Below are 14,155 nucleotides of genomic sequence, written 5' to 3'. Positions count from 1 at the left end.
GCCGCCGACGCTACTGTGGCCCGGATGTCCCGACGTCTTCCGCCGCAGCCTGTGACCCCAGGGCTTCTGGAGCGCACCCCCAAAAGCGGCCCATGGGTAAATGGACGCCGGGGAGAGGACAGGGGCCTGGGGAGCGCTCGCCTTGCTGGCCGCTTGCTGGCTGCGCGGGGGTTGTCGTGGGCGTCCTGGCCGCCTGCCGCCGCCCCGGCCCAGCCCGGCCTCCTCCCGGGGTTGGGGTGCTCCTTGGCCGGGGCTGGCCGACCGGGGTGATGGAGGGAGGGCCGGCCTGTGTGGCTGCTCTGTGGGACATGGCCGCTGGTCGCTGTGTGGGATGCTGGGGGAGCGTGTTGTGAGGGCGGCTGAGGGCACACCACAGGAAGACAGGGTGCAGCTGGGGGCTGCGTGCTCGAGGGCTTTCTGCCCCGATGTACTGTCCCGCTGAGGGGGAGAGGTCTGTGTGCCCCCCCAGTGTAAAACCATCGCCCCGTTCGCTCCGGGAGAGAGCTGGGACCTGGGAGAGGCCCCATGTAAAGTACGGAAATACGGCTCAAAGTCCGCAGGAACTGCAGTTAAAAGACAAGTTTATTTTGATGCCAAAAAAAAAAAAAAAAAGAACCCTAGGGTGTGGTTTTTTTTTTTTTTCCTTTTCCACAGTGCACATTTTCCGTGCACTTTTTGACGAATGAAGCAGATCCCAAATGATTTAACTTCTCTGCAAGAATCCCGTGGCAGTGCCCCGGTGGGTTCCTGTAGTGTTGACCGGTGCGGTTGCCCTTGGTTAAATCTGAACGCCGGTTAAAGGGACGAAGTCCACAGGTTCAGAAACTTCCACGGCCGAAGTGTTGTTACAGTGACAATGAAAAACAAATCGTGCGATTTCAGTCTGCGTTTCAGTCTGGGTGAATTTGGAAGCAGAACTTGGAAATGATTGTTCAAGAATAGTCGTGAAACACATGGGTCCCTCACTGTAGCTTTGGGCGTAGGACCATCTCACCGCATCCCTGGAGGGACAGGGGCCCTGTGGGATTTGTTGGGGCCCTGACAGGGACCCGCCTGCTGCTAACTGGTCAGTAAATGAAGGGAATGTTGGCACTGAGGGCGGAGTGCCCCCCAAGGGTTTGTCCCAGACAGCCTGGAGCATCTGGGGGACTGTTTTCCCCCCAAGCCTGGAGGCGGTGTGGAACTTTGTACCAAGGCCAGTGTGCTTGCAGACCTGCCCTCTAGTCCCAAATCAAAGTTATGCCCTGTCGCTCCCTGTTGTTTAAAAACGCACGCTGTTCTTGGAAAGGTGTGAGTAGATAGTGTGTTCGCGGTGTGTGTTAATGGGACCGGGCAGGGCCGCAGCCTGGTTCGCTAGAACTCCGGCAGGTTCTGACTTCTGCTAAGCTTGTTTTTTGAGCTGCTGGAGACACTCCTGGTTAGACTGTGGGTTCTGGAAATTCCGTGCTGTGCTGGTTCTTTCTGCAGAGAAAGGAGGAGAGGGAGGAGGGGACGTTTTAATAAATGCATCCGAGCTTTTGCCTAACACCTCTCGTAGTTGACTTTGAAACTGTGTTAAGCTAATCCTGCCAAGAGCTTCGGCTAGTATTGCACTGCTTTTTATAATCACAAAGATGTCACTGTACTGGCGTTTGTTTTTAAAAAGCTGTCGATATTCAACCAGCATGCCTTGGACTTTATTGTGGGAAGACCCTGCTATTTAAAAATGGCTCCACTGAAATATACAGCGAATGTGGGGTAAGTCTCATGTTTGTAACATTGTCTGTGAACTACTTGCATGTGTAAAATCTCTTTAATAGTCTTGTAATATAGTGGCATTAGTAAAGTCCTTGTTTATGTATCTATAATACGTCTTTCCTGGACAGTTGTTAGATTTTTTTTTTTTAAACCTTCTCTAATTCTGTTGTGACTTTATGGTCACATCACCAATCCTTGTTGGTACATTTATGTGTTTCCTTCACATATGAGAGTTTCATTGAAGTTTATGATTATGCTTTATTGTAACTTGTTGTAACTGAATGGCTTGTTCCTTAGGATCCAGGGTATTGCGCTGGAGTTCCTTTAGAAGATGTTAATCATTAGGTTTTTCATTATTAGCTATCTTGGTTACTAAATACAGTCCTTTAGTAACGTTTTGTAGCTGTTGCATATACAGTATAGATTTGTTTTTGTTTTCCGTGTACTTTATTTTTTGCTTTCCCCAGCGCAGGAGCTGAAGTGTTGAATAGGAAGCAGGCTGTCCGTCAGCATCGTCGGAGGGGGGAGTTGGTGGTCTGAAGTGACGGGAAGGCTTGTTCTCTGCCGCAGGTGTGCCCGAGGGGACAGAGGACGAATGCCCAGAAATACTGCCAGCCGTGCATGGAGTCCCCGGAGCTGTACGACTGGTTGTACCTGGGCTTCATGGCCATGCTGCCCCTGGCTCTGCACTGGGTGTCCATCGAGTGGTACTCTGGGAAGAAGAGGTTAGCACGCTGCATGATGTGTCTGCACGCACTGGTGTTAGAGCAGCTGCCCTTTACACGATTCGGTTAAGCAGCTGCGCTTCTCCTGTTGGTTCAAAAGTAGTACACCTAATCTGCCTTTATATTCTGATTATGTCTTACTGTGGCAAGAAAACTTAATAGAAGGGTATACCTTCTTAGTTATTAAGGAAATTCCACTTAGTTAGTTATTTGTTTATTGAGATTTGTTTATTTTTATTGAAAAGGCAGATATACAGAGAGGAGAGACAGAGAGAACCATCTGCCTGGTAATTCGCTTCCCAAATGTCTGCAATCCCCAGAGCTGAGACAATCCAAAACCGGGAGCCAGGAGCTGCTTCTGGGTCTCCCACGCGGGTGCAGGGTCCCAAGGCTTTCCCAGGCCACAGGCAGGGAGCTGGGTGGAAAGTGGAGTAGCCGAGTCTCTAACTGGTCCGCATACGGGATGCCGGCATTTCAAGCAGCAGCTTAACGCACTGTGCTACAACAGTGGCTGTCTCGTTTTAGAAAATAAGATTCTGCTTTTCTCGAGTAGCTTTCCTACATTTCCCTTCTGTATCTCTTTAGAAAATTGTTGAAGTTTTTGGACTTTTCCGTTAAGAGTTTTTCTTCTTGACTACATGCTAACACGTGAGGGTGTTTATTAAAGCTGTCTGGACAGTGAAGCCCACAGGTGATGCAGTCTCCTGCTTCTGGTCCTGCAGTTCCAGCGCACTCTTCCAGCACATCACTGCCTTGGTTGAGTGCACCATGGCTGCCATCATCACGCTGCTGGTGAGCGAGCCGGTCGGGGTGCTGAACATCCGCTCGTGTCGCGTGTCCATGCTCTCTGACTGGTACACCATGCTCTACAACCCCAGCCCGGATTACATCACCACCGTGCACTGCACCCACGAGGCCGTCTACCCGCTGTAAGTACCGCCTGAGGCTTAGCGTCTTCTGGGTTTGTTTGTTTGTTTTTAAGATTTATTCATTTTTATTGGAAGGATTTACAGAGAGAATTAGAGAGAGAAAGATCTTCATTGCACTGTTTCACTCCTCAACTGGCCACAATGGCCAGAGCTGGATGGGAAGCGGGGGCCACTGGGATGTGAACAGGCACCCATATCAGATGCTGGCGCTTACAGCTGGAAGAACAGGCAACTGAGCCATCACGCCGATCCTTAAACTGTGAGGATTATTGCAGATTTCCTCTAATAGATTGAGCGTTAGGAATTCGCAGGATTCTGTAACGTGTTATGGTACACTGTTCAAGTTTTAGATTTCAAACTTAGTATGCATTTTTATCATTTTTTTTCCTTGGTAAAAATATAAAAAACAAAATCTGGTATTTCTCGTAGTGGTATCAAATTTCCAATACATAACATGTTCAATGAAATCAGTTTTTTTTTTTTAGCAAGTTTTCAATAGTAAAGTGCCAAGAACATAAATATGCATACACATTGAAAATGATTTATGAGATAATATCCAGCTATCTGGATAGGAAAGTATCTCCTACCTGCCAACTCTTAAGCCTTTGAGTTCCCTATTCTGTATAAAGTGCTGTGCAGCCACCCCATGTGTGTAAGCGTGCAACAGCTCTGCTGTGTGACTGTAGTGTGTGTGTGACGGTAGTGTGTGTGTGACTGTAGTGTGTGTGTGACGGTAGTGTGTGTGTGTGACGGTAGTGTGTGTGTGACGGTAGTGTGTGTGTGACTGTAGTGTGTGTGTGACGGTAGTGTGTGTGTGTGACGGTAGTGTGTGTGTGACTGTAGTGTGTGTGTGACTGTAGCGTGTGTGTGATGGTAGTGTGTGTGTGATGGTAGTGTGTGTGTATGATGGTAGTGTGTGTGACTATAGTGTGTGTGTGACTGTAGTGTGTGTGTATGATGGTAGTGTGTGTGGCTGTAGTGTGTGTGTGACTGTAGTGTGTGTGTGACTGTGGTGTGTGTGTGACGGTAGTGTGTGTGTGACGGTAGTGTGTGTGTGACTGTAGTGTGTGTGTGACTATAGTGTGTGTGAGACTAGTGTGTGTGTGGCTGTAGTGTGTGTGTGGCTGTAGTGTGTGTGTGGCTGTAGCGTGTGTGTGAAGCTCTCATGGTTGAGTCTCCTTCGTGGAGACGGGAGCCTTGGCCGTGGTGCTGTCTTGTCATGTACCATCCGGAGGACTTGCGGAACTTCAACTGGTCCTGCTTAGGAAACTGCAGTAAACTTGGTGTTAATATCGAAGTAATTGATACGTGTAAAGTCAAACCATGTGCATCTCCTGCTCCTTTTACCCACGGTGGTTAATGTAGCTGTAGAAAGGTCAGAAGCAGCAGCTGGGAAGGAGGTGAGAGGCCAGCGCTCCCAGCTTGCATCCGGTAGCTGGTTCCTGCCGACCGGGTGTGACCTCAGCACCCTAGCACAGCTCTGACCATCATCACGCAGCGTCACTGGTAGGGCACTCTGTCTCAGGTAAGGAGATAAACGTCAGTTTCTTTTTCCTCAGTAACTTTACCAGTGGCCACCATGCTACAGCGTGGCTGCCATCATTTCTGGAAAATCTGAGAATTCATAGTGTCCTGTAGTACTGGGGCTGTATAGATTATCTACTTTGCCTAGTCATTTCAAGTATACATATATGGCCAAAATGGTTAAAAATTCCTGGAGGCTAAAAGGCTGCCCAGTGTCAGATTGTTTGTATTAGATACATATAGCTTATAAACTTCCTTAGAAATTGAGGAATATCCTGGTACTTAACTGAGAATTACTTCAAAGGGGGAATTGATTAGATAAGGCATGGAAAAAAAAAACGTGTAAGCTCCTGTTATTAAACTTACTGTAAAATATAACTTTCACCTTATGAAAATTTGGAAAATGAGCAGTTAGCTACTGTTGTTGGAAATTTTAGTTCACCCTGTCGGAGTTAGCCTCTCTGCATATGCAGGCACCTGGGTTGAAGAGGATGGGGAAAGTGAAGGCAAAGATGGAAGAAAAATGTACTGAAAGAAAGTAGTTCCTGGCTCATTAGGAGTGGTGAGCTGGGATGATGTCGGGGGGGGGGAGGTGCATGGCTCAGCAGGTGAGACAGGCTCAGGAAGGCTGTGCCCGAGCTCACGTCCCGACTGCTTTCGCATCCAGCTTCTTGCCACTGTGTACCCTAAGAGTCAGCAGCTGGCTGAGCTTGTGTCCCCGCCATCTTGGTAGGGGACCTAGGTTCTGAGCTCCGAGGCCTGATCTGGCTTGCATGGCTGGCTTTTGGGACATTTGGGCGGGGTTAGCCAGTAAATAGAAGATCTCTCTCTGTTTGCTTGTCATCCTCTCTCCAACCCTTCAAATACATAAAAACTAAAGTATATACAGAGCTAAAATTTATGTAGTCAGATGACACAGAGACCTTCGTATTGACTATCAGTGTTATATTGCAATGCATTATTTTTTGTTTTTTGTTTTTCTGATGAATATTATGTTCAAAAAAACAGAAAAAGAATATAGAAGCCAGGCTGAAACCAGGAACCCGGAATCTGCCCCGGCCTCCTGGTCTTTCACATGGGTGGAAGGGGTCCGGAGAAGTTCAAGGATCATTCCCTGCTGCTTTCTCTAACTTATTGCCAGGGAGCTAAACTGAAAGTGGAGAAGTCAGAACTGAACCAACACTGCAGGCCGTGGCCATTGTGCCACAACACCAACCCCAATAATCTGTCATTCCATTAGTTGACATTGGCACTGCGGGAAGGTTTGTCTTTTTTGTTGTTCTCTATTTGCACATGTCCAGTCAGGGGTATTTCAGAAAATTCATGGGAAAATTAATAAGTTTATTCTGTTAGAAAAGTCTTGAAAACCATGCATAGTTTTATATGGTATACATTTTCCATGAACTTTTCGAAGACCTCTTTTACGTAGTTTTTAAAGGATATTAGACTCCAACATGCCATCTTAAAATCTGCAGTCTTACCTAAGCAAGAGTGGATACTGAATATTTTTAGTTATCCAAAATTGTATATATGCTTCAGTTTAACTTAGTGCTGTGTTTTAATATATACATGTGTAAGGAATGGCTAATTTTAAAGGGTGTGTTACATCGAATGCTTATTCTTTGTGGTTGAGAACACTGAAATTGTGATTACTGGAGAAGTCAACGTACTGATTCCTCAGCCGCTTTCAGATAAATAACCTGGAGCTGCCACACTGAGTGCCGAATCTCTTGAATTTATTTCAGAATACTAACTAAAATTTTGTGCTCTTCCGTCTCCATCTGCCTCATCCCCTCCAGCTCTCCCAGCCCTGGTGATGGCCATTCTGCTCGCTCGTATAGAAGCTGAATCTTATAGATTCATATGAGAACAAGTCAAAGTATTCACAGCTGATCTTTCTGTGACATGCCTGTTTCCTTCCATTGGACGCCACCCATGTTTCCTATAATGACAGGGCCTCCTTCCTCTTAGTGGCCAAATGAGGCTCCCTGTGTGTGCATGAATGCGCTTTCTTCATCCCTTCATGTTGACCAGTGCAGTAGTCAGCAGGAGGGTACAGATACCTCGTCAGCATGCTGACTTCTTTTCCTTTGGCTGTAGACGGGGGTGCCCGGAGGTAGCTCTGCTGTCAGCGTTTCGAGGAAATTCATGCTGTCTTTCATGAGGTGTACCGATTTACAGGCCCCTCAGTGGTGTTCTAACGGGTACCTTTGTCATCTCCTCCTCTTGCGAACATTTCTTACAGTAACCATCCTAACACATAGGAGATGACGTGCTTTCATCTGTATTTCCCTGAAGAAGGGATGTTGCACAGTTTTTCCATTGCCCATTTGTGAGTCTGTCTACTTTGTAGGAATGTCCATTGGGATGTTTTTGTTTGTTTCTAATTTGAGAAGCAGACTAAGATAGAGCGCCCTTCTGCTGGTTCACCCCCGATTGCCCATGATCGCCAGGATCGAGCTGGGCTGTGACTGGGAGCCGGGACCTGAGTCCGGATTCCTCTTGGGGTGACTGGGGCCAGCCACGGGAGCCCTCACCTACTGCCTGCGAGGGGCTGCACTGGCAGGGAGCTGGAGCCTGGTATGAAACCTGTACTTGATAGGGGATGTGGTCATCTTAGCCCCTGCCCTTTTTAGATTGAATTGTTTGTTTCCTTGTTATTGAATTAAGATCCTTACATATTTTGGGTACTAAAATATCAGGCGTGGGACTTGCAGTGTTTCCGCCCACTCCTGACTCTGTTTCCGGGGCCGAGTTGGTTTGGGGTCATCCCGTTTGTCTTTTCCCTTTTACTCCCAGGGCCCACGGGCTCATACACAACAATCCTTGCTTCTCCAGTGTCGTGTTTTCCTCTTATGTTTCAGTCTAGTCTTTGTGCATTTTCAAGTCTTATGTTTAAAGTTTTATCCCATTTTGCGGGGGTTTTTTGTAGTGTGAGATAAGAATATTTTATTCAGTGTAATATCCACTTTTCCAAACCGTATTTATTGAAGAGGTTATTCTTTCTCCATGTGTGTTGCTGGCCCTTGTCAAGACGTAAATCACTGTAAATGTGTGAGTTTATTTCTGAATGCCCTGTTCCGTTGTTCATAATTAATCCCTGTGTAAATGCTGTAAAATGCACCAGTTTCCTATTGTTGGGTATTTACTTTCTTCCCAAACTTTCATTATAAAAGGGTTCAGTAAAGATTCATGTGAAGGATTTTTTTTAAATGTATTTTTATGTATTTTATGTATTGTTTCCCTCTAATAAAGATCTGTGAGTGAAGTTGTTTGGTCAAAGGAGTTAAAACATTTTTAGGATTTTTGATCCGTATTTTAGGTTGCCCGGAAAAGGAATCAAGCGATACATATTTGCCACTTGATATGATACTTTGTGATAAACAGTATTCTTTTCAAACCTCTTTTTTAGGATTGTTGGTGTAAAAATGAGGAGGAATAAAAATGGATTGAAGCACTTCCAATGTTGCACATTTCCTTTGTCTTACAGATATACCATTGTATTTATTTATTATGCGTTCTGCTTGGTATTGATGACGCTGCTTCGACCTCTCCTGGTGAAGAAGATCGCCTGTGGATTAGGGAAATCGGACCGATTTAAAAGTATTTATGCCGCACTTTACTTCTTCCCGATCCTAACAGTGCTCCAGGCCGTTGGCGGAGGCCTCCTGTGTAAGTGGGATGAGCAGCGTCCATGAACTCTACCCATCGTATGTGTTTTAGTACTTTTTGCTAAGCTTACTTTTGGAGTTTTTGTTCTCATGATTTATTTACTTTGATTTGAAAGGCAGAGTGATGAGGAGAAGGGGAGATGCTGTACCCCTCCTGGTCAGTCCCCAGTGCTGCTACAGGTGCACGCCTGAAGCCTGGGGTCCCGTTGGCTCTCCCACTTGGCCTCTAACGGGGACTGGGCCAGGAGTCGGGTAGCCTGGACTGGCACTCTGAAATGCAAGCAGCAGTTTAGTTCACTACTACAGCTCTGGCCACAGGAGCTTTTTCGTTAAAATAACTCACTGTGTTTTGTTTTTGAATCCTTGAGAATCCACAGTAGTACAGTTGTTTGCTTTTCAAGTGGGCCTGTTGCGATGAAATGGAAGTTGTCAAGAGACCAGTGGCATCTGATAAAAACTGATTTTATGTAGAGAATACCTTGCGTTTGAAGCTCACAACTAGGTTGGGAGATTTTTTGAATTAAGTATAGAAAATGGAAACGGATTTCTGCATGTAATATATGAAAATTAGTCTTTATCCAACCCAGAATATATCTGGATCATTTTATAATGAGACTTCATCCAAAAGGCATTCCTAGGAAGCATGAGAAAGCTGTTATCGCTTACATGAAACACAGCCCCGTGCAGTCTGTGAAGGGCATTCCCCCCAGCTCTGCAGAACTGAAAAGGAAGTGGGCGAGTTTGGAGGGCACCTCACATCGGAGAAGAGCAGCGAGTTTCCAGCAGGCAGACATGTGAGGGATTGAGGGCCTAGGAAGGCAGGCCCTGGGTGTCTAGGGAGACCGCAGAGGCAGACTTGCTGCTTGGAATTGCTGCTGCACCTGGCTGAAGTGTGATGTGCACTTAAACTGCCGGGAATGCAGATTCCCAGGCCCCAGCCCTTGCCTCCCCAAAGTCTGCCCTTCATTTAGAAACAGCAGCTGCTGCCTTTTTCTTTTTCCTTCCTTCCTTCCTTCTCTTTTTCTTTCTTTTTCTTTCCTTTTTCTTTTTTCTTTTCTTTCCTTTCCTTTCTCTTTCTTTTCTTTCTTCCTTTCTTTCCTTCCCTTCCTCCCTCCCTTCCTTCCTTTTTTTTGCCTTATGTGCCTTTTACCAGCAAGTCTTAAGTTTTTATTTATTTACTTTTAATTAGTAACATACAGCTCCTTCTGAGCGAAGTAGGTCCTCTGGGGAAGGCCTGATTGGGGACTTAGCCACTCCCTGTGAAACGAAGGGTTCTGACTGTCAAATGAGTTATTCAGTTCTTTGGTAAATTGAAGTCAGGCCTAGATAGGCAAGTTGGAGTTTCTGAGTACTTCCTGAAACGAGGAGAATCATAGGTCGTTTCATGAAGAATTTTACAGTCATTGTAAATGGATGCACTGAATTACTCAAATATTGAATGATTCTTGAGGTTTATTGATGAGTGAATTATTTTAGAGTGAACCAAATTGTTTCTACATTAGTGTCTCTTAACCAGAGTTCCCCAAAGGAAGCACAAAAAAAAAACAAAAACAAAACCAGAGCTATTACTATGCTTTTATTATTTATTTTTCCAAATTTTGTTTGAGAAGCAGAGAGAGAGCTGCCATCCACTAGGTCATTTTTGCGAATGCTTGAATGTGAGACTTGGCCTGGTGAAGCTAGGAGCCGGGAACTGAGTCTGTGTCACCCACTGACGTGCACCTGCTGGGTTGAGATCCAGCAGGAGACTGGGCTTGGGGGCACAGTCAGGACCCATCCCAGGCATCCTGACACCGAGGCAGGGGTCAGCAGGGGTCATAACATCAGATGCCCACTCCAGAAAACTGGGTACTTTCCTTCTCTGTTTCCTTTACTAAATTAGTGTCATTTTGATACTTACAAAAGAAGTTAATTTGTTACATTCAGTGATGCCTCTGGTGAGAATCTTCACAGATGAGCCAAAGATAGTTTTTCATTCAGAGACACATCTTGGCATGTGACAGTTATATGAAACTCAAATGTTACTCTCCCTCAAGTTTTCCCGGGACACAGGCATGCCTGTCACCCCTGTGTTTTCCGTGACTTGTCCCACCGCGGTTGGAGAGCTGGGTTCCCCAGGCAGAGTCTGTCTTTCAAGGCCAGCAGCACTTCCCTGTCCCCTTCCTCAACAACTCGCTCTCTCCTCCACAAGCTGTGCACCGAAACTCACAGGGCTGCTGGGGAAGGGAGTCAGTCCAGGGAGATTTGTAGTACTGTTTGAATTGACGTGATGGTTCATTCCGAAAGCCTGCTTGATTTTTAACAACGCCAACGCTTGCCTTTCAGATTATGCCTTCCCATTCATTATATTAGTGTTGTCTCTGGTTACTCTGGCTGTGTACATGTCGGCTTCAGAAATAGAGGTAAGAAGTCTTTCGTTCTTTATAAACGTTGTTTTGTTTTTTTGCACATTTGACGGTTGACTAGCACATGTGCTAACGTCCAGCTGCTCTGTCAGTTGTTGGCTGATTGCTGGGACCTAGCAGCTTGTATTTCATGAAGTCTATGCAAGGTGCTGAATATTGGGCCGTGTGTCTTCCTTGAGAAATTAGTGAAGTAGTGAAGTAATACAGCTCAGCTATCCAGCATGATGGAGAAAAATCATTTCACAGGATTTACCTACATAGTAGATATGTGATTACTGAAATATTGAAACTGTTTGGGAAGAAGCATTGAAATGCTTTACTGTATGTAGATTTCATTTCAGTTTTATTTGCAGCGGCGACAGTAGCGGAGTCACCAGCAGTCATGTTGTGCGCTCCGTATCTTCCTGTCTTTGTCTGTCTTTCTTACGTGTGGATGTTTATCTCTGGCCTACAATGTCTTTAGTATTTTGGTGATTTCAGTATCACATTGAAAGCAACATTAGTTCTGATCCTTTTTTGTTTTTACTCTTTTTTTGTGTTTCCAAAATTCAATTCAATTTTTTTAGTATTTCAGTGGAAAGCCACTATTACTAAAGATCTCTAATTTTTGAAGCTTAAATATCTTTATTTTCAAATATTTTTGACCAGGAAGTCTTGGCTCATCCATCGGTCAGTGGCTGAGTGGATCATCATTTCATCACATTTATATTTAAAAAAAATTTGTTTTTAAGGAACTGAACTAAGCCACTGTCAGTCGGAAACATGAACAATAATTGAGGCATATTTGCTTTGTGGAAAATGTGTACCTGAAACATTCAAGATGAGCAGTTTTATGCACTATTTTTTATTTTGCATGCAAGCTTCAGAAATTTTATGTTTTAGATGACGTAGCTCTGTTTCTGTTTAGTGTATCGGATTAAGATGATGCTTTGCAGTACTTATCGCTCGTGTCAGAGCTCTATATTTTGATGCCAAACACAAAAGGAAGCGTGGCATAGGGTGTGCTAGCATTCCTCCAGTCTAGGCTTGCTCCTCTGGGGCCGAGAGACCACCTCATGTGCTTCCTCATAGACCCTCGCCTGACAGCACTGCGCCCACAGAACACCGGCCAACTCCTCTGCAGAGAAAGGTTGAGGTGGGGTCTTGAGGTAATACTGAGGTGTACTGAGGTAGTACTGAGGTAATACTGAGGTATTACTGAGGTAGTACTGAGGTAATACTGAGGTAATACTGAGGTAGTACTGAGGTAATACTGAGGTATTACTGAGGTAGTACTGAGGTAATACTGAGGTAATACTGAGGTAGTAGTACTTACCTGGAACTCACTGGATCTTTTAGAAATCGAGACAGTATTTTTAAGGTTGATATTTTTTTTATTACCATTTGTAGATTATTTCTGCTATAGTATTCATCTTTAGTCACCTGTGCAATATGATTCATTGAGGAAGATGAATTCGTTTTGACACTTCTGCCAATTCCAAGGAAAGATTGGCGTGGAGAAGTGATTAAGGATTTGATTCTTTCAAAGTTTAAGAATGAGTTATGCGCTGCCAAGTTAACGGGCAGCGTGCTGCTCTGCTCAGCGGATCTCCGTACATGTTCACGCAGTGCAGGTAGATCTCCACGTGAAGCAGCAGGACAGTCCAGCTTGAGGTGACGCAGTGAGCCATTTAATGACGACAGAACACTGGGAGTCACCATGCTGCACTTACTTTTCACTGTGTTAGCACATGCCTTTTCTGTTGACTTGGTCCTGGTTTCTGCATGGTCTAGAACTGTCTGAACAGTAAAGCTTCCCTCCTGGGTGCCACAGACCAAGGAAGTCTCACTGTAGACTCTCAGGTGCAAGGGGGCGGAGCAGGGAGAGAGCGAGCCATGCAGACTCCCCTCTGGTCCATTTCCTGATCTGCTGATGTGAACTGGGACGCAGGACACTGGGCTGTGTCTTGTTGCAGCTGCCGGGTGCTCTGCAGCTCTGAGCCTCAGTGCACTGGTAGTTCTAGCGGCTTTTACAGCTCAAATAATTCCGTGATTGCGAGCTCATGATTTTGTATGAAGTAAACATACATTTGAGTGTGTCACGTTATTTGACTGTGCCTCATCATCTGTGTGTCTCTTTCCTTTTTAAAATGACACAGAACTGCTATGATCTTCTGGCCAGAAAGAAGAGACTCGTTGTCCTCTTCAGCCACTGGTTGCTCCACGCCTATGGGATCATCTCCATCTCCAGAGTGGATAAGCTGGAGCAAGACTTGCCCCTTTTGGCTCTGGTACCCACCCCAGCCCTTTTTTATTTATTCACTGCAAAATTTACCGAACCTTCACGGATACTCTCAGAAGGGGCCAATGGACACTGAATGTAAAATGCCAAAAAAAAAAACCAGCGAAGAAGCTGCTCAGTAGGAAAAGTCAAAGCATGTAAAGAAGTGTTAGCACCGTTCTTTCATAACTGAGAAAAGGTTGCTGACAAGCCTGTCCTGTCTGCTTGGCTCTTACCGGATCTCTGGCTGGCGTCCAGAGTACTGCAAGACCCCGCTCTGTCGTGTGTTATCCGTGATACTAGAGACTGGAGGAAGCACCTGCTTCTCTCAGAAATGACATCGCCGTGCGCTTAGTGGATGATGTCCCTGTCGTTGTCAGTGAAGTCTCTCGGTGGGCACAGTCTGAGCACCTCAGCACGAGAGCTGTGGTCTCACTGGGCAAGCTGCTTGTGTCACAGCTCTGTTGGGGTTGTTTTTTTTTTTTTTTGGTTTTCACTTGATGATAAATTCAAGATTTACCTGTTGGGTCTGACAACAAACATGGAAATAAAGTATGCCATTTGTTTTGTTACCTATTTATTTTTACCACTACAGTATTTTGATAAGATTAGAAAAATAGAACATAATTTATGTAACAGACTTTCGGTTAGTAGATCATTTTGCTGAAGACGTGTTCGGATGATTGTTCCTGTAAAGAGAACAGCCGTAAAAAGCTTAGCTGTGATCGTTCTCAAATGTGCTGGCATTTTCTTTTCTTGATGCATTAATTAATAAAGTGTAAGCTTACAGTCTCTTTCCCAAGTGAATAAATAGATATACTCAGTCACTGTTATAGCTCATTTTTGGTGTGTGTGTGTGTGTGTGTGTGTGTACATGTGTGTGGGAGACACGGTGCCACATCTT

At 45.2% G+C, this 14,155-nt stretch overlaps 1 protein-coding gene across 2 annotated transcripts; it reads left to right on the top strand.

Moving 5' to 3' along the window:
• Positions 1–12: 12 nt before the first annotated feature.
• Positions 13–14,074, top strand: LOC121153066 (JNK1/MAPK8 associated membrane protein). Of its 2 annotated transcripts, none has more exons than XM_040975496.1 (7): positions 13–96; positions 1,664–1,737; positions 2,308–2,462; positions 3,185–3,391; positions 8,406–8,587; positions 10,912–10,988; positions 13,130–14,074. In XM_040975496.1, the coding sequence occupies exons 1-7, from the start codon at positions 93–95 to the stop codon at positions 13,346–13,348; spliced, it is 918 nt and encodes a 305-aa protein (XP_040831430.1). In that variant the 5' UTR covers positions 13–92; the 3' UTR covers positions 13,349–14,074. The 2 variants fall into 2 exon arrangements, with proteins under 2 accessions (XP_040831430.1, XP_040831429.1); XM_040975495.1 differs by having other exon boundaries at positions 20–96; positions 1,646–1,737.
• Positions 14,075–14,155: the final 81 nt, after the last annotated feature.

The sequence above is a fragment of the Ochotona curzoniae genome, unplaced genomic scaffold (genome assembly GCF_017591425.1).
Source record: "Ochotona curzoniae isolate NIBS_2020 unplaced genomic scaffold, NIBS_Ocur_1.0 contig_2688, whole genome shotgun sequence".
NCBI lineage: Eukaryota > Metazoa > Chordata > Mammalia > Lagomorpha > Ochotonidae > Ochotona > Ochotona curzoniae.
The sequence above is the reverse complement of the archived record's forward strand: the minus strand, read 5'-3'. Positions and strand labels throughout refer to the sequence as shown.